This window comes from Dasypus novemcinctus, chromosome 16 (assembly GCF_030445035.2).
Source record: "Dasypus novemcinctus isolate mDasNov1 chromosome 16, mDasNov1.1.hap2, whole genome shotgun sequence".
Lineage (NCBI taxonomy): Eukaryota > Metazoa > Chordata > Mammalia > Cingulata > Dasypodidae > Dasypus > Dasypus novemcinctus.
In genome coordinates, this window is record NC_080688.1 from 37,059,420 (window position 1) to 37,079,766 (window position 20,347).

Consider the following 20,347-nt stretch of genomic DNA (forward strand, 5'->3'; position numbering starts at 1 on the left):
ACAATTTCTATGTCCTGAAAATGTCCAAATATTTCACCTCTTTTTCCACTCCATGCCCACAGAACCTCCAGTGGCCACAGCCTCCACATCAATGATAGAATTTCTTCCATTGCTAGAATCACAATAAGACTATAGTAGAACACCAGTAAGTCTACTTTAGTCCTTAGTTTATTCCCCAATCTGAGGATTCTGGGATGGTGATGTTCACTCCACCTCTAATTGAGAGAGGGCTGTGATCCATTAGGGCCGATGGATGGGACTCTTTTTTTATTGTTGTTTTTTATTGTTTGTTTGTTTTTCTTTTTATTAATGGGACTCTGTTGTTTGCAGTTGTAGAGTCTCTCGGTTCCTTAGTATGGTGGTTGTCCATCATCACCTCCTTGTTAGTTGTCCTGGGCAAGACCAATGAACTGGAAAGTAGGTGTTACATCTCCGTTGAGATTTGAGGCCCAACTGACACAATAACATTGTTTCTTGACACTAAAATTTAAGTCTCTTGGACGTATACTTACCACCTCTAGTACTAATTATAGGTTCAAATAGAAGGGACAGCAGAGCCATGTGTAGGGAAACCACCACTCTGTTACACTAGGGAACATAAATTCCAAAGTAGGGCCCACTGGCAAGGCGCCAAACTCCTGAGCCATCTGCCCTGACTATAAGTGCTTGTGTTTAATGTTACTGAATAGTTGAGTAAGATCAGATAGTAAAGTTTGTCTTGGAGGTTTCTGATGACCTTTAGAAAAGCACTTTCAGTAAAGTAGTATGAGGAGTGAATTGAAGGCAATGAATCAAAGACTAGCTTGTTCAAAACGTTTTTTTGTTAGAGTAGAAAAATCTGGCAGTAGATGGCGCTGAATCAGAGAACTTTTTTTTGTTCTTGTTTTAAGACAAATTTCTATCCTGATGGGAAGAATCCAGAAGAGAGGAGGAAATTGATGATTCAAGTTAGAGACAGATAACTGAAGGCGTGAAATTCTTGAGAAAATGAGAGAGGGGATCCAGGCTAAAATGAAGAGGAATTTGCCTTTGAAAGAAGCAATTTTCTAACACTGTAACAGGAAGGAAGACAGAAAGACGGCTTCTATTTTCTCAAAACAATATGGTTTGGGAGAGAGCGGCTGTAAAAGGTATGATGTAGAAAGAAAAGAGAAAGTATGAAACAATTTGTGAGCTTCCTAGAGAAGCATACCAGGATCTCTGAGCAGTGTAGGGCACCCATTTGAGGTTTACGATCAGCACTAAATAGTGAAAACTATCAGATAAATTTTGTGGTTTTCTTCAGGCTCATTAAGTAATGCCGAGGTTCTTGGTACCCTGATGGACTAGAATGAAAACTATACTTTGGGCTTCTCTCAGAATTTCTCTCATCACTCACGCTTATATTTGGTGTTGCGTGGTGCATGGAGCCTTGGCGGCACCGAACCGTTCACCTCATTGGATTTAGTCTGTTCAAATCTTCCTCTTGCAGGAAATTTCCTCTTTGGACCAGCGTCAGAAGCCATCCGCCGTCGCAATGCACACCTCCTGCTGCCAGGGGGCGTAGTCGCGCTCTCACGGCCGGAAGGGAGCGCGGCTGTACGCGGCGTCGGCGTTTCAGCCGTGCGGCCGCAGTGCTCCGCGCGCCCTTTACGTCGCGACCCCGGAGTAGGCGTTTCCGGCCATTCATCCTCCCCGTCCGTCGTTCCTTGGTGGCTTAATTTTGTGCACTCTCTGACCGAAAGGCTGACGGCGTCGCTAGGATGAAGCTAGTGAGGTGAAGAGGCAACCAGCGGGATAGGGGTTGTGAAGGGAGGTTGGGGTCAGAGTCGGGAAGCTGGGCTGCCTGGGTTGGAGGAAGCGCGAAAGCCGCGTGCGCGCGCGGCCTGGTAACGGCCTCCGGCGCCTGCCCTCCCAAACCTGCATTTTGGCGGCGCCGGCGATGCGCTGGCGTTACCCGGGCTTGGGCTGGGGACGCGGTCGCGCGGGGATCCAGTATGTGTTCCAAGAGGTAGACATAAAGGCCAAGCTATTTCTTCCCACTTAGTGCCTTAGAGGCTTTTGTGGTGCTCCAGCAGGTTTACAAGCGCTCAACTTCGGTTAGTTACCAGATTTTCAATTCGAGTGAACTCGTTCTCTGAGTTAGGTTATTTTTCTGGCCCCTCTCACCTCCCAGGAAAGCGTCTTATATAATTAGGTCTATGCTCCTTAAGAAGGTGGGAGACTTAGAGAAAAATTGTATGCCATGGATAAGTAGTTGTTAATGCGTTTTTCGTGATAAAATTCTTAACGTCACGTTGGTACTTAGAAGCTGCATGTGCCATTTTCAAAATGTTTTGAATCGGGGATGGACTTCTGACTTTTTTTTTTTTAGTTTCTTATATTCCTTATACTTTTTTTGTTTTGTTTTGCTTTGTTTTTTATTCCCTAGACTTTTTGATTACTTGACCTTTATTCCCGTAAGGTGGGTTTTTTCATTTAGAAAAATATCCCCACTTTGTATTTGTGGCTAATTACACAGAGAGTAGTTGTTTTTTCCGTGGTATTTTTGTTGTTGTTGTTATTGACGCTAACCTACTGAAGAATTGTTTGCTGTTTTGAGTAATTCATTCCAAACTACCCCCAAATAGATTTGGTTTGGGTGTTTTCCCGTGATGCTGTGCCTGGAACACAGGATAGGGGTAGAGGTATTTAGATAACTACTTCCCTGTTGAGTCAAGGATTGACAAAGTCGCCAAACGTTTATTGGGTGCCTGTTATACTGTGTACTGGTAAAAGAATCTTTTTTTTTTTTTTTTTTGAAGGCAGAGTCCCACCTGTTGGAACTTTGTGTTTAGTGGTGAAGACAGAAGTAGATCATTTTTATTATGTTTGAAATAGCATACCTGCCAATTTGAGTCTATTTGCAGTTAAATTTGGATTCAGTTCATTTCTCATTTAAAGATATTTCATGTGACAGAATTTTCCTATAAATATTAAGGGCTTACCCGAAATCCATTCTCTGTGTTAGGTAGAATATAGAAACACAATTTTTTCATACTGGAGTATGTATTTTCGCCTTAAGAAAATGGGTGCTTGGCTAGTTTGCATTTTCAGCTGACTTTAATTCTTTTCCTGTTAATTCTCTTCCTGGCACTATCATCCTTATCCTTACAGTCACCCTAACCAAAAACCTGGAACTCATACTAAACTTCTCCACCCTGATAACCCTGATAAATTGCCCAGTTTTGCCAATTTTACCTATCTGACACAAGCTTTCATCCTTCGTGGGTAAATACTTTAGGAGTGGAATTGCTGGACCGTAGCATACATATATTTAGATTCCTAAGAAAATGCCAGACCATCTCCTGAAGTAATTGTACCATTTTACATTCCCATCAACAATATACTTGATCCACATCTTTGCCCGCATTTGTGGTTGCCAGCCTTTTTAACTTTATATAAAGGTATCTTGTTATGGTTTTAATTTGCATTTTCCTAATGACCAATGATATTGAGCACTTTTTCACCTGTCATTGGTCATTCATCCTTTTTGAAGTCTGTTTGAATCTTTGCTTATTTTTTATTTTGTTGTTTATTTTTGAGTTGTAGAAATTCTTTATATATCCTGATTATCAGTTCTTTGTCAAATATATTTTCCCTAGTTTGTGATTTGTTTTATTTCCTTAATGGTGTGGATTTTTGCTTTTGTTTTTATTTTTAAAGATATGGGGGCCAGGAAATGAGCCCGGACCTCACATGTGGGAAGCTAATGCTTAGCCACTGAGCCAGATCAGCTACCCCGAGTGGGTTTCCTCGTTGTTTGCTTGTTGTTTTTCTTGTTTTGTTTTTTGTTTTTTTTGTTTTTTTTGGTTATTTTAGGAGGAACTGGGAACGGAACCTAGCATCTCCCATGTGGGAAGCAGGCACTCAACTGCTTGAGTCGGATCCACTCCCCTTACTGGTATTTTTCTTTTTAAGATTTATTTATCCCCTCCCCCCATTTGTTTTGTTTTTGTTTTTGCGCTCGCTGTCTGTTTTTCTTTGTCCATTCACTGTGTGTTTTTCTGTGTCTGCTTGTCTTCTCTTCAGCCAGCACTGGGAACTGATCCTGGGACCTTCTGGAGTGGGAGAGAGGCACTCAATCTCTTGCACCACCTCAGCTCCCTGATCTGCATCTCTTATTTTCTCTCCTCTGTGTCTCTTGTTGTGCGATTCTGCTGCACCAGGTTTCTGCACCAGCCAGCAGTCCTGCGCAGGCCAGTTTGCCTTCACTGGGAGTGCCCAAGAATCAAACGCTGGACCTCCTATATGGTAGACGGGAGCTCATTCGCTTGAGCCTCATCTACTTCCCATTAAGTATCTTGATAAGCAGAAGTTTATTTTGAGGAAGTCTTAATGTATCAATTTTTTCTTTTATGATTGTTGCTCTCTGTCTTGTCAAAGAAATCTTTGCCTCTGAAGTTATTCTTTGCTTTCCTCTTAAAACCTTATGATTTTAACATTTATCTTTAGGTCAATAATCCATCTTGAATTAATTTTTGTAGGTGGTGTGAATTAAGGTCCCTGGTTTATTTTTTTCCCCCAGTATGGATTTCCAGTTATCCAAACATCATTTGTTGAAAAGATTTTGCCCATTGGACTACTTTGACAACTTTGTAGAATATCAAGTGACTGTATACATGTAGATATATTTCTGGGCTCTCTATTCTGTTCCATTAGTTTATTTGTTATTCCTCATATTTTTATTATTGCAGTTTTGTCCTAGATACTGCCCTAGTCACCTAATTTGTCTTCCTGTAGATTGAACTTTATCTCTCTTAAAATCTTGCTGTACATCTTCTCCAGGTTCTTTTTAAAATGTGAATGTGACCCTGGCTGTCTGCTTCATTGATCAAAACCCGTCAATGGTTTTCCTTGAGGAATTCTTTAACAGAGCTTGGAGCTCTCCATGAAAGAAACCTGCTGAACTTTCGCACTCATTTTCTTGAATTTCAAAATTCCATCATTAGTTCCCACAATTACCTTGCATATTGTGCTCTTTCTTACCACCGGGTCTTTGCTCTTGACACTTACTTCCAACTTTTCAGATTTCTTACTAGCAGTCCATTAAGATACTACTCCCTGCTCCCCAAGCTATCTTAGTTCCTGGTCATAACCTGTACATATCTACATTGCATTCTACATTGTACAGGATTGTTTTTTATTTTATGTCTTTTATATGTCTATTCTTCTTAGTAGACTTTTAGCTTCTTGAAGGCCTAGTTTTAATCATTTTACTCATTACCAAGCGCGGATTCCCACATAAAAAATAGTGATAAATATTATTTATCAAAGAAATATCCTTGGACTAACTGAAATGTATTTTTTCAGTGACTTTTCTTTCCTCACTGGTTTTCCAAAAGCAGATTGCCTGATTACTAACACATCTTATTTTTTAATTTAATACTTCCTACTTCCAAAAATTATTTGAAGAAACTTTTAATAAAAGGTACCATTTAATGGGACAATTAAAAGGTAAAAAGAAAAACTCAGTAATGGAAGGAAACCATTAGATCAGAATTCTAGGCTAATATGGTTATAATTCATCATTAAATTTGTTTTCTTCATCATTAATTTTAAAGTTAAATAATTCTTGTCTGATCAATAAAGCATTGCCAATTCTTTGAGGTGAACTTTTTTTCTTGATAGCATGCAATATATTCATGCAATTTGTGGATCTTTATATGAGGACAAATTAACTTTTTAAAGCTTGGAGCTTGATGTATCCCAAACCGAGTGATTTGCCCTTTCATGATTACTGTCTCTACCTCTAAAAAGTAAGTGATGCATTATGGTTGGCTTCCCTTTAATTATTGAAACATTTCAGCCAACATCTTTCAGTTCGTCTTATCCTGGAAGATATGAAGAAGTCATGATACTTACCTTATAGTAGTCTAATGGAGGGTGCAGGAAGAGGATGACAAGTAATCTTGTGTGTACCATTAAGTGTGATAAATGCTATGATAGCATGTACTGAGTATATATTGAAGACTGGAGATTGTGAATATGAACTGCATATTAAATGGTATTGTTGGATTATTGTTCATTTTCTTAGATACGATTTTGGTATGATGGTCATGTGGGAGAATGTCCTTATTAGAAAATGCATGGTGAACTGCCATAATGCCTGCATCTTACATTCAGGTGGTATGGTGAAAGTATAAATTGTGTGTGTGTGTGAGGGGACAAATGGCAACATTTAATAATTTATGAATTTTTTCATTTTTATTTCTCTGCAGTTTTTTTTCATAGTGTTAGGTGAGAACATTTTATTGTGGATTATTCAGTAAATATTACTGAGTTAGCCATCTAGTTGAGAAAAATAATAAAGGCAGATTCAAGTCCAGATGGATTAAAACTCTAAATGTGAAAGTTGCAAGAAATAAGAAACTTTTTACTGCTGATGGGAAACATCTTCCTAGGCAAATTACATATCCCAGAAGGATGACAAATTTAACAACATAAAAAATGAAAAAAAAATTGTGTGACTGAAAATGACATAAAATATAAAACTGGCAGGGGAAGCGGATGTGGCTCAAGTGATAAGGCCTCCACCTATCATATGGGAGGACCTGGGTTCAATCCCTGGGCCTTCTGGTGAAAAAGAAGAAGAGAAAGCGTGCCTGCATGGTGGGCCAGCGCCTACATGGCGAGCTGAGTACCCATGTGGGTGCATGCATGGCGAGCCTAGTGCCCATGCCAGTGCCCGTGCAAGTGAGCCATGCAGCAAGATGATGATGCAAAAAAGACGAAGGGGAGAGAGACAAGGTGAAGCGCAGCAGAGATCAGGAACTGAGGTGGCACAATTGACAGGGAACCTCTCTGCACATTAGAGGTCCACAGGATCAAATCCCAGTGAATCCTAAAGGAGAAAGACGAGAAGAGAAGACAAAAAGAGAAATAGATACAGAAGATCACACAGCAAATGGGCACAGACAGCAAAAACAGGGTGGGGGAGGGGAGGGGAAGGAAAAAAAGTCTTAAAAATATATTACTGGCAGAAAATAAAAACAACCTGATTGAAAATATGTGAACATATAAGAAATACAAATTGTCCATATTCAACCTTGTAAATAATTAGGGAAAGCAAATTGTCTTTTGTTCCCTATCAAAATGACAAAAATTTAGAAGATTGATAAGAACTAGCATTGGTGAGGGTTTACAGAAATGGATTTATACTGGCAAAAACTGGGAAATAAACTAACGTATGTCAACAGGAGGATAATAAGAATGATATTTGTATGGTGTTTCCACATAGCGAAATACCATCCAGCCATTAGAATGTTCTTTATATAGACATGGAAATGTCTCCAGTATTCTTTCAAATGAGAACTATAGGTTTTAGAGGTCATTAAAATATGGCCCAATTTATATAAAAACAAATCATATGAATATGCTTATGAATGCATATAAAAAAGTTTGGAAGACTCCACAAGCATGGAGGAGGTTAAAAAGGGAGTTATTTACTTTGCTCTGTTTATCACATGCAATAAGCATGTATTTTTTTATCTAGCAGATTTTCAGTACCTAAAATTCACCCTTTTCTACTTCATAAACATTGTAAAGTGTTAAAAGTGAAAATTCCTATTGTCGTTTTAGATTTTTGATGAAATTGAGTCATGAAACTGTAACCATTGAATTGAAGAATGGAACACAGGTCCATGGAACCATCACAGGTATGGAGGCTGGACTGCTTTATAAACACTTTGTTTCATCTCTTCCACCTGCAAACCTGAATTCCTTTAAGTCTCACCTTAAATACTTATGTTCCAACCAAACTGAATTCCCCAGGTTATCCTATATATGAGCTGCTCTTAAGCCTTTGCCTGTATGTGTACGTCTGCCTGAAATGTTTCTTCTTCTAAAATACATTTTATTTTTATTAGAATTTTATGGCCCTTACTAGATTGTAAATTCTTTGAGGTTGAAGGGGTGGTGGTCTATCTATGATTGTCTTGAGAATGTGTAATTGGGAAGTGGTGGGGGTGGGGAGAGAAAATAATTTTACTGCACTTACACAATCACTGTTAGCCGTAACGTTTTTGAAGTATTTTCTTTCAGTCCTTTTTCTTATGTGTCTAATCCGCTTTAATTGTATGTTTATGGCCCACACAATCTTTGCTTCTAGTAAGTGTTCCAAAGAATTGAGAAATTTCAAAAGTTGTTGAGCCAAATGGGGGGGAAAATGCTATTTTAGCATATTGTTCCACTCTCTGAAGTATTTAAATTGTAAATTTATTAACAATTTTTTTTAAGTCTCCGCTGTCCAGAGCATCGTGCTAGATGTGAAGGAACCAAAAAATATTTTTGCCTTTTAGGAACTCAAAATTTAGTGGTAGAAGACGTACAAATAGTAATGTAATGCAAGGTTTGGCTAACTTATGTAGGCATGTCCCAGGGGAAAAGTGTCAGTAAATTGGGGGAGCAAAATCAAGGTTATAATTTGTTAAGAGGAAATGATAGTTCATGTAGAGTATTTCCTGCATATTTGCCAACTTTCTGGGGATAGCTCTGTGGAAGACTTGCCCCAATATTGTGATGCTGAAGGAAGTGTGTGATGGGGGCTGGGGGGACCTAATCTTAGAAGGAAAGAATGAACATTTGAAACAGGAAAGCAGCATGTGCATGAACCATGAGCAAACCTAGTGGGTCTAGAGGATATCTTATTTGCAGTGAAGTAAAGGTTGAGATTCAGAAGTAGAGGAGCAGTAGGAAATGAGGTCGGGGTGGGATTGGGGTCCTTGTGAAGGGCCTTGAATGTATGTAACTGAGATATCCTTTAGCTGATTGGGAACTATTGAAAGTATTTACATAAACAATTGACATGAATTGCATAACTAGTCGTGTAGAGGATGGCCATGTAAGAAAATGGTGAGTCTAGTAAAGCTATTGTGAAAGAATAAAGAGGATTTGTCAGATTCATTTGCTGTTTAAGAGTTTGAATCAAACAGACTTGGTGAACCAGTGAGGGTGAGATGTGGTTTGTAAGGTGACTTGCTGGTTCCTGGGGTATTAGGGACTTCTCTACCTAGCTACCTTAATCTGTAGATAATTTTGATCTGTCAGGATGTTTCTTACAAGGCCTACCCTACACTTCTTGTACAGTTAAGACAAGTTGAGGGGAAGCGGATTTGGCTCAACCGATAGAGCGTCTGCCTACCACATGGGAGGTCCAGGGTTCAAACCCTGGGCCTCTTGACCCATGTGGTGAGCTGGCCTACGTGCAGTGCTGATGTGCGCAAGGAGTGCCGTGCCATGCAGGGGTGTCCCCTGCGTAGGGGAACCCCACGTGCAAAGACTGCGCCCTGTAAGGAGAGCTGCCCTGCACGAAAAAAGTGCAGCCTACTCAGGAGTGGCACCACACACAGAGAGCTGATGCAGCAAGATGGCACAACAAAAAAGAGACGCAGTTTCCCAGTGCCGCTGACAAGAATACAAGTGGACACAGAAGAACACACAGGGAATGGACACAGAGAGCAGACAATGGGAGGGGAAAGGGGAGAGAAATAAACTTTAGAAATAAATAAAAAGATAAGTTGAGGTGGAAGGGTAGGTAGTTAATAAGGAAGAAATAAGAATGCTTTCTTGTCTTCAAAGTAAACAGATAAGTTTCTTCAGAGAATTCAGTGTACATTCTGCTATTCATTTGTAAGTCTTTTTTTTTTTCAAATTCTCAATTTATTCATTTTTTAAAAAATATTATATTCAAAAAATATGAGGTCCCCATTCACCCTCACCGCCCCCACCCCACCACTCCCCCCACCACTCCCCCCACAGTAACACTCTCCCCCATCATCATGACACATCCATTGCATCTGGTGAGTACCATATATAAGTCTTGACAGTGTCTTGGCATGACCTCTAACTTCAGTCAGACAGTGAAGAAAGCAACAAGATTTCAGTTTACTCCACAGGGACACACAGGGGCTAAAGAAAAGATTGAAGAAAGGAAGATAAAAGAAATGGAGGAAAAGGCAGGTGAGACCAAATATAAAAAATTGAGGCGATGACAAGGGAATAATAACTGAGGAAACAGATAAAAGGAAGAAAAAGATTTTTAAAAATCTTTAGGGAGCAAGCATTGGAATATTTAATTATACAAACTAGTTATTAAAATAGAGCTTTTCCAAGAACTCTTTAGCGAAATGCAGCTCTTGTTTTAAATAGCCTTTCCATGTTGTATTAAAATGTAGTATGCATCATATACATATTATTTTGACACAGAAGCTTTTCACCTTTCTTGTCAATGCAGTTGGACTGCAAGAAACTCAGATTACAAAGGATTCAGAAAAATGGAAATGACTGTAGACCTCTTTTTTCAGAAAGTTAGCAGCAAAGGGAAGAAGAAAGCAAGATAATGCCAAGTTAAAATTGGGAAGATTAGAGTGCATTTTTTTCATGGGGAGGACGGAAATTGTGGGAAACAAGATGGTACATTCAGAAGGAGGATGTGTAAAATAGATAAATTCTCAAGCTGTGGAGTCAAATTGATTGGGTTTTAGAATCCCAGTTTCAGCACTTAATAGCTGCATTCTTATTGTATAAAATATATATTCACAGGGTTTAAGATTTTTTTTGTTTTTCAAAAAATATAGACGTGTATATGTATATATAGTTGAGTCTTTTCATCCCACTTGACACCCAGTCCTATCACCATTGAAAAACTGCCAGAAGTTTCTGTAATATTCTTTATGAGTATATATACAAATATGAATACTATTTCTTTTGGTCCTCAGAATGGAGATAACCATGCTGTCTATACCATGGGATGTTTAGGATGAAATTAGAGTGATTTTGTATGCAATTCCTGAAACAGAGAAAGAACTTATAAATTTTAACTATTTTTTTTCCTTTCCCTGAATGGATCAAGGTCCCCAAGAAGGTAGACTGTATCAAAAGCTTATTAGTAATCTTGGGAAGAAAGAGAACCTTTACTTCCTTTGATTGGGAGAAAGGAAGAAAGGATCAGTAAACTGAAAAATTTGAGATGGATGTTGGGAATGTTGAGAATTCATGTTTTCTGGCCTTAACTATCTTTTTTTTTTTTTTTTTTTTTGAGCTGTTTTATTGAGCTGTGTTCACATACCATACATTCCATCCATAGTGTACAACAATGACTTTTAGTATAATCAGTGTAGCACATTCATCACTGCAAAAGCTTTTAGAACAATTTCTTTTTTTTTAAATAAATGAATTTTATTGATACATATTAATAAAGTATAGTCTATCCAAAGTGTACAATCACTGGTATTTGATGTGATCACAAATTTGTGCTTTCGTCACTTCAATCATTATTAGAGCATTTTCATTATTTCAATAGTAATAATTTTTTTTAAAACTCACAAGTAAATAAGAAAATTCTTCATCTCTCATTCTCTGTTTTCCATGCTGTTTCTGGCTATTGCAGTTATTTATTTGTTTGTTTCTTTATTAAAGATTTATTTGTCCCCCCCCCCCCCCCGTCTGTTCTTTGTGTATATTTGCTGCATGTTCTTCTTTGTCCGCTTCTGTTGTCAGCGGCATGGGAATCTGTGTTTCTTTTTGTTGCGTCATCTTGTGTCAGCTCTCTGTGTGTGCGGCGCCATTCCTGGGCAGACTGTACTTTGTTTCGCACTGGGCGGCTCTCCTTATGGGGCACACTCCTTGTGCATGGGGCTTCCCTACGCAGGGACACCCCTGCGTGGCACGGCACTCCTTGCGAGCATCAGCACTGCGGATGGGCCAGCTCCACACGGGTCAAGGAGGCCCGGGGTTAAATCGCAGACCTCCCATGTGGTAGATAGACGCACTAACCACTGAGCCAAGTCCGCTTCCCTGCACACTTATTTATTCAGCAGTTTTATTGAAATATAGTCACAGACCATACAGTCTATCCAAAATGTGTAATTAGTGACTTTTATTATAATCACAGTGTTGTACATTCATCACCACAAAAAATTTTACAACAATTTCACTATTCCAAAAAGAAAAGCTCTACACCCCTTAGCAGTCACCTTTCAATCCCATCTTTCCATAGCCCTACATAATCACTAATCTGATTCCATCTTTATAAATTTATTTTAGATTTAAACTTAATCACAATACATTGTGATTATACTAAAAGCCATTGATGATACATTTTGGATAGATTGTATAGTATGTGAATATATCTCAATAAAATTGCTTTTTAAAAAAACAGACTAAGGCAATTAAAATACTGTCACATTGTAGCATTTCTCACACTAAATTGATTTATATTTACATCATATATATATCGGACCATACAATATGTAGTACTTCGTGTCTTGTTTCTTTCATTTAGCATAATGTGGGGTTTTTTTGCCTGGTATTAACAATTTGTAACATTAACATATATTTGTTCACTTTGAAAGAAAAACAGTCTTACATATGCAATATTACCCATATTATATTCCATGAGATTCACTACGCCATACAGTCCCATGTTACATTTTTAGCTTTTCTTCTAGTAATATACATGACCTTAGACTTTCTCTCTCAACCACTGTCATCCCTATGTAATAGCACTGCTAGTTAAAAACACTATAGTGTGCTTTTACCTTTTTTATTCATTTCCAAGATTAACAGCTTTTTTTTTTTTTTTTTTTTACCAGTTCTGCACAGATTAACCCTCAGCTTTCCATTCTCTAATCTCATTCTATTTTCTGGTGACCAGTATTGTGTAACTCCATGAGTTTACACAATATATTTACTTCATAATAACACAATCATACAGTATTTGTCCTTTTGTGTCTGGCTTGCTTCACTTAGCATAATGTCCTCCAAATTCATCCATGTTGTCATATGCTTCAAGATTTTATTTCTTCTTACAGCTGCATAATATTCCAGTGTGTGTATACACCACAGTTTGTTTATCCAGTCATCAGTTGATAGACACCTGGGTTGTTTCCTTTTGGCAATTGTGAATAACACTGCTATGAACACCATTTGCCGATGTCTGTTCTTATCACTGTTCTCAGTTCTTCTGGGTATATATCCAGTAGTGGTATTGCCCAGTCATGTGGCAAATCTGTATTCAACTTTCTTAGGAACTGTCAAACAGTCCTCCACAGTGCCTGTACCATTATACATTCCCACCAACAATGAATACTTGTTCTTGTCTCGCCATATCCTCTCCAACCCTTGTAGTTCTTGTCTTTTAAATAGTGGCCATTCTAGTAGGTGTGAAGGGATATCTCTTTGTAGCTGTGATTTGTATTTCCGTAATTGCTAGTGATATTGAACATTTTTTCCTGTGTTTTTTTGCCATTTGTATTTTGCATTTCCCTAATTGCTAGTGATGTTGAACATATTTTCGTGTTGTTTTTTTTCCTGCCATTTGCATTTCTTCTTTGGACAACTGTCTCTTCAGGTCTTTTGCCCATTTTTCAATTGGGTCATTTGTCTTTTTGTTTTGTTTTTTTAATGCCCCCTCCCTTGTGGCTTTTTGTGTGGTGTCTTGTCTCTGTGTCCATTTGCTGTGCTTTCTTCTATGTCTGTATTTTTTATTTTACTGCCCTTCCCGCCTTGTGGCTTGCTTGCTGTCTGCTCTCTGTCCACTTGCTGCTCGCTCCTCTGTGTTTTTTGCTTGTCTCTCTTGTTGTATCACCTTGCTGAGTTGGTGCTCTGCAGCACCTACAGGCCAGGTAGCTCTCCATGCATGCTGGCGAGCCAGCCTTCACAAAGAGGCCCCGGGATGCTAACTCAGGGCCCTCCGTATGGTAGACAGGAGCCCAAATGATTGAGCCATAGCCGCTTCCCCATTTGTCTTTTTATTGTTAAGTTGTAGCATCTCGTTATATATCATGGATATTAAACCCTTATCGGATATGTGATTTCCAAATATTTCTCCCATGAGTAGTCTGCCTTTTTACCCTTTTGCCAGAGTCCTTTTAGGTGTAAATTGTTTAATTTTGAGGAAGTCCCATTTAGCTATTCTTTGTTATTGCACATTGCTTTGGGTGTAAAGTACAAGAAACTATCACTACCACAAGACCTTGAAGATGTTTCCCTACTGGCCTTAAGTTTCTAGGAAATAAGTTTGGTTTTCTTATTTGTTCCAGCTATCTTTTGTCCAAGACATCAGTTATCACAAATCTATAATGCCATATATTCACCCTGAAAAACCTTGTTTTGTAGTCTGCAAAATCTCATACTATGAATGTGCTTATGGGGAAAAAAAGACAATAATGCAGCATTGTGATCAGAAAACTAAAAAAATTTCTTTAATAATGTTAAGACATTAAGTTCTTTGTAAAGAAAGAAAACTATCTACAATAAATATAGGAGTTTATTTTAAAAACAAAGTTGAGTGTAGCTTGATGGAATGGGGTGTAAGGAAATTATGGAGACAGTGTCTTAGTGCAGAAAGATCTAGAACTCACTGTAAGGTGTAAGCACAGAGCATTCATGGCTTGTTGCATTCACCATGGTAAGCACACCTAATTGTGCAAAACGTGCATTCTAGGGGAAATCTGTGGAGGAAAGACTTCTGATTTATACTGACATTGTTCCCATTTACCAGTTGCATGTGTGCCAAGTTGAGTCACAGAAGCTTGCCTTTTAGCAGAACAGATAGTTCTCTCTCTTTTTTTTTTAAGTTACTGGGGCCTCAGCATTGAGACGGGGACCTCATATGTGGAAAGCTTGCACTCAACCACTGAGCCATATCGCTTTCCCTGAGTTGGGTTTTTTTGCTTTGCTTGTTTGTTTTTGTTCTTTTTTTTTCTTTTCTTTTTTCCAGGAGGCACCAGAACTGAACCCCAGACCTTCCATGTAGGAGGGGGGCGCTCATCTGCTTGAGCCACATCCCCGGACAGTACTGTTTTATAATGTAGTGTTTACTAAGGTTTCCTTGTTATGCTAAAAATTCCCTGTTCCCTTTAGGTGTGGATGTCAGCATGAATACACATCTTAAAGCTGTGAAAATGACCCTGAAGAACAGAGAACCTGTACAGCTGGAAACACTGAGTATTAGAGGAAATAATATTCGTTATTTTATTCTGCCAGACAGCTTACCTCTGGATACGCTACTTGTGGATGTTGAACCTAAGGTGAAATCCAAGAAAAGGGAAGCTGGTAAGCTTTATGTCTTTTAAAGGATTTTGTGAATGGTGTATTCCTACCATGATCATCTTCTCAAAATATAAAATTTATGAACAATTTTTTATTGTTTAAAATTCCTTATACTTGCATGGGTACTTCTCAGGATTCATTACAGTTCCTGGTGTTGCTATTAAAGACTGCCATTTTTACTTCCTGTCACTTTATATATGGCCTGGTATGCTACCTACCCCATCCCTGGAAGATGTGGACATTGACTCCATTCCTGGTATTCTGAAATTTCTTGACACTTTCTTCCTCCCTTTTCTTTTTCCTGCCATTTTGTTTTTCTGGACACTTGGTGGACCTTTTCAGTACGGATGTTCTGCCCTTTAGACATAAATTTAGTTGTTTTAACTTTGATAGTTTGCTCCCATTTGTTTGATCTGTTTTCCTCATGGAATTAATAATCCAGCCTTCTGGATGGATTATCTGTCTTTTTCTCTTACTTTTCTCTCATTTTGCCTTTTTGTTCTGTTTTCTGAGAAATTGCATGGACCCTATATTCCATTGCAGCATACTTAATTTTCAAGACTTATTCTCTGATCATTTTTCATAGAATCTTGTACTTTTTCTTATTGGTAGGGTATTCAGTTTAGCTTTTGTAATTTTATCCTGTACTGGGCATTATTTGTTTTCTCTGGTTTCTCTCTTTATTTGATCTTTGTGTTTCATCTTTATTGTTGAAGTCTTTACTTAAGTATCTTGAAAGCTTTGACCATCCGTTATTATTTAACAAGGAGCCTAGAAAGGGAAGTTCTGGGGTGAAAGACTGGAGTTCTTAGCTGGTGACTCTCCCTGTGGGGTGGTTCAGAATTAAATCGGCCTCTTCACTGAGTTGTTCTCAAAATTGAGTTGTTCTCAAAATTTCAGAATCTGAGTCTTTTCTAGAGCTGAAAAAACTCCATTCACCTACAGTGGGAGATGTATGTCTGGCAGCCAACGTATATAGGAACAAGGCAGGAAAAGGGGATTTGATTATTTCTAGACATTCACTTCATATAGTGAATTTGAGAACTTATTTGCCCTCTTCATATAATACACAGTTCTTGCATCATGACCCACTTACACCACTGTAACAGTCTCATGAAAAATTACTTAACATAGTTATATTGCAGTGCCCTTAGGTTTCCTATTCTGTTCCCTTTCAGTAAAAAAAAACAAAAACAAAACTCTTAATTACAACCCACAGCTTGAAAAATACTGATGTATCTCCTCACCCTTCTCCTCAGCCCTGTGCTTAATGCTGCTAACTGCTTTCAAGTCTGAAGTTTTTCCAATTCAGTGATTCGTTGTCTCTGGAGAATAAATCTTTACCTACTTGTAAGGGAAATAATCACTTGCCTTTCACAAGGTGAAGAGCACTGGCGAGTCTAATATTCATAGTTGTCCAAAGATGAAATAGGCTCATTTGGGAGAGAGATTCTCTGTCACTATGATATTTAAGTAAAGTTGGGATGACCATTTGACAAGGATATTTCTGTATGGATTAAAGCACTAGGCTATGATTAGGTCAGATGACCCAGTGCAAGGGTCAAGTCATTTGCATTTCAGTTTTTGCCAAATTTGAGACATGATACAAAGATAGAAAAAATGTTTTTAAACTTGGTGAATTTCCCAATAGATAAATTTGAATGAAACATTTTAAAGAATCTTGAGGCCAGCAGTTCCTGGTTCTGGTTGATCATAAAATGCATAATGTGTGTGGGGTGTGAGGGAGTGATTGCCCTAACACATTTGAGAAAGACTGAGTTAAAATGTAGTCTAGTGTAGCTGCTAATCAGAAACTGTAAGGGAAGGGTGTATATGTGTGTGTAAATGCTGTTTGTGGTGGCAAGGTAACATAAGTGCAGAATAGAATTTAACTTGCTTTGTTATTCTTTTCCCTCAGTTGCAGGAAGAGGAAGAGGCCGAGGTAGAGGAAGAGGACGTGGCCGTGGTAGAGGAAGAGGAGGGCCTAGGCGATAATGCCTCAAGATTAGTGTTTAAAAGCGATAAATGATTTGGGCAATTTTTTTGTACAGGTTTTGTTTGTTTATGTCAGTTTTTAATAAACATAAATGTGGGACCATGTTGTCTACTGACTGTCAAATTAAAGTTTTACCAGTTTCAGTATGCATGATAGTGACACAATATGACCCAAGTGTAACTATCAGGAAGTACCAGAAAAATTCCATTCTTAGGTGACCATGCTTCAATTTTGTAAACTAAAATTGAATCTGTATAGAATATGTACCTTTTACTTCACATGCAAGATGCATTTTGTTACTTTCCATTCTTTGGAATCTTTCTATAGGTATTTGAAATAAGTTGTTTTTGGTAGTTCAGAAATTGAAATCCTGTGAAATGGGGTGTAAAATTGATGCTTCTTCCCTGAGTTCTATTCTCTGGAGACTTGGGTACTTGGTAAAAAGTGATAGTCATCTTTTAAACCAGTAGTCAGTGATTTTGTTGTTATTTTTAATATTTTTGTTTATTTCATAATAGGTTCTCAATAGAATAATTTCTCCTGAGTTGAAATTTGCAGATATTATCTAGTAGTTTACCAGTTGAACAGTGCGGCTTTATCAAGTACTTTTACAAGGACTTCTTTAAGAACAAAGTGAAAAAAACCTATTTGACAGAAAAATTAGATTATTCCCAGTAAGATAATTTTACATTGTTTTAATTGGTTAAGCTTAGGGAAAAACTTTTGGTATATACAGTTTTTGTGAAGTTTACTACCATTTCTGTACTAAGAAAGCATGATAACTTTGAGGATGTTGGCGAACTAAATCTGTCTTTCCTCCTAGTTAGGCATTTTTGGCTTTTTTGGTTTTGTTTTTGATGAGAAGTACATTTTCTGCAAAGAGTGTTAACTAAAAATAAGATGTGGACCCTATGAGAGTTACTTAATATGAGAGATAGCAAGAACGTTGTGTGTCTGTGCACACATGTGTTTTAAAGAAGTTACTATAAACTTGGAATGTTTATTTTTAAAAGTATCTTGCTCAGTTCCTCAAGTTAATTCAATACTTTTTGTTTATTCCAGGGTTGATATGTTTTCTGTTGTTTATAAGTCATTGAAACTATCCCATTGTGCTTGGCTATCACAAATTATTTGGCAGTGATTAAACAATTGTATCACAAGACCTATGATCCCAAGAAAGGGGATAGGGGAGTATATGAAATCCATTTTGATTAACTCAGCTTTATATGAATATTTTTTAGTAGTAAAAATATTAAACTTGGAACTAGTGGCAAGATACAATCAATATGTAATTTTCCTCCATACCTTTTGCAAATTAAGACAGTAGGGGAATAAACTCATTCTTTTCTATCCTTTGATCTTTTGCTGGTGCTTCTATTGGTTGAACCCAAACATAAACTAGAAGTGGATTTCAAGGGGGGGGGCCGACAGAAAAGACCCTCCATAGCTAGTGAATAGACATATTGGTTCCTAGATGTTAAACAAGTAATTGTAAATTGTGGTGAATACCCTGTAGATAAGAGTACTTCACATTGTCTTGTCCATTTTAAAAAACAGTATGTATTGGCAGCTCATTTTGATGCTCAGATACCATATAACATTTAAGATTTTGACTTTTTATTTTGAGGGTTTAAACATCTAAATTGTTAGCATTGTGAAACCAATCTAATAGTTTGAACATAAGAATAAACTGAATACTAGATTAAGTGTATTCCACCAGAGGTCATCATTTCATTTTTAGGTGAAAAGCTTAAAGTCCTATGAAGAGAAAGCTATGAACTGATTGCCTTATTAGCTATATATAAAGGAAGCACTGCAGTAAGAATAGAAAGTGGATTATACTGTAATATGCTCCTTCCAAGGTGAAAAAAGCATATGAGACCTTTGCTGCTACATTTTGCACACCTCTGATACCTTCTTTTAAAGCTTTGGATTTTATGTGATTTTATGCTTTTTGTTTGTTTTTGTTTTTTAATTATTGAGTGAAGATAGAAAACCCTGAGTGAAATAATAGAAAATAAAAACAGTATAATACTGGGTTATGCAAGGATGGCTTAGTATTTTGAGATGTACTGATAGACTCAGTAATCAAATAAAATTCATACAAAGCCTTTATAATAGATATAAAATCACATTTAATAACACTACACTAATTCCTGAAAAATTTTAACTTAGATGTTCCTTCCTTAACATGATGAGGGATGTCTATCTTAAACCAATAGTTGACATTATTCTAGAGATACTCAAAAGAGCTACAAAAGGGGTATATCTAGTATTGGTCTTCACTGATGTGAAAATTCAAGTGGGTCCACAAAATAAAAGGTAAACCACACAGCAGTATTTTATTCACACTAGTTATGCACCCCCCCCCCCCCCCACATATACCCCTTAAAGTTTTCTAGTTTTACCTTCTTCCTCTACCCATTCCATGTTCCCTTTACCCTCATCAAGCATCTCAGCTGGCTGTGGTTCTTTGCTTGGTGGGGTCACCTAAACTTTTATTCCTGAAGTTTCTGGGCCATTGTTAATCCTGCCTGGATTGGGTTTTTGCACTTTTCCATTGACTTTAATCATGGGGCATGGTAGTACTAAAAGACACTCTTGCAGATCTCCTGTATTCCAGGCAAACTCTCTTACCTTCATTGTGTAGGTGCAGTCCTATTTCCCCTTAATAGGACCTGTCACCCTAGTCAGTACAGTAATTCCCTTTGTTGATTCTGAGGCATAGGAGCCCAAAGTGGCCAGGTAGCAGTCTAATGGAATTGGTGGTGTGTCTCATGGTGGAAGCACTCTTGGAGCTAAGACCTGTAGACCTGCAGAACTTAAGGTTGTAGGCACAGGCATCAAAACTCAAAACACCTTTAAGATTTTGGAGCAAAATCTTACTCTTCTTTGCAAATGATTGTCCTTTTGCGAAACAACTTTTGGCCCACTACTGTGCCTTAGTGGAGAACAAATGCTAAGCCATGGACCACCAAGTTATGAGACCAGTTGCCTATCGTGAGCTGGGTGTTGTCTGACCAGTTAATTCATAAATCTGGATCTACACAGCAGCACTCTATCATAAAATGAAAGTATATAGGAGACAGGGCTCCTGAAGTCACAAGTAATGCAAGGAAGTGGTCCAAATGATCTCAGTGTAAAATATTCTCTGGTCATTATCTGTTCCTGCCATCCATTCATCCCACTTCCCCATAGCTGGTTCTTCCTAGCCTACCTTTCTTCTCCCTATAAAAGAAGCTCCAGGAAGGTCCCTCCACCAGAACAACTCTTGTACGG

The 20,347-nt window shown here is 37.9% G+C and overlaps 1 protein-coding gene across 2 annotated transcripts; it reads left to right on the top strand.

Moving 5' to 3' along the window:
- Positions 1-919: 919 nt before the first annotated feature.
- SNRPD1 (small nuclear ribonucleoprotein D1 polypeptide) lies at positions 920-18,418 on the top strand. Of its 2 annotated transcripts, XM_004465106.4 has the most exons (5): positions 920-1,130; positions 1,472-1,756; positions 7,600-7,676; positions 14,884-15,075; positions 16,991-18,418. In XM_004465106.4, the coding sequence occupies exons 2-5, from the start codon at positions 1,743-1,745 to the stop codon at positions 17,065-17,067; spliced, it is 360 nt and encodes a 119-aa protein (XP_004465163.1). In that variant the 5' UTR covers positions 920-1,130; positions 1,472-1,742; the 3' UTR covers positions 17,068-18,418. The 2 variants fall into 2 exon arrangements, with proteins under 2 accessions (XP_004465163.1, XP_004465164.1); XM_004465107.4 differs by lacking the exon at positions 920-1,130 and having other exon boundaries at positions 1,616-1,756; positions 15,007-15,075.
- The last annotated feature ends 1,929 nt before the right edge of the window (positions 18,419-20,347 follow it).

Bases quoted from the DNA above. Each gene is read 5' to 3' on its own strand.
- SNRPD1 (XM_004465106.4), top strand. The intron at 7,677-14,883 runs GTATGGAGGCTG...TGTTCCCTTTAG, and splicing joins GGTCCATGGAACCATCACAG to GTGTGGATGTCAGCATGAAT. The intron at 15,076-16,990 runs GTAAGCTTTATG...CTTTTCCCTCAG, and splicing joins ATCCAAGAAAAGGGAAGCTG to TTGCAGGAAGAGGAAGAGGC.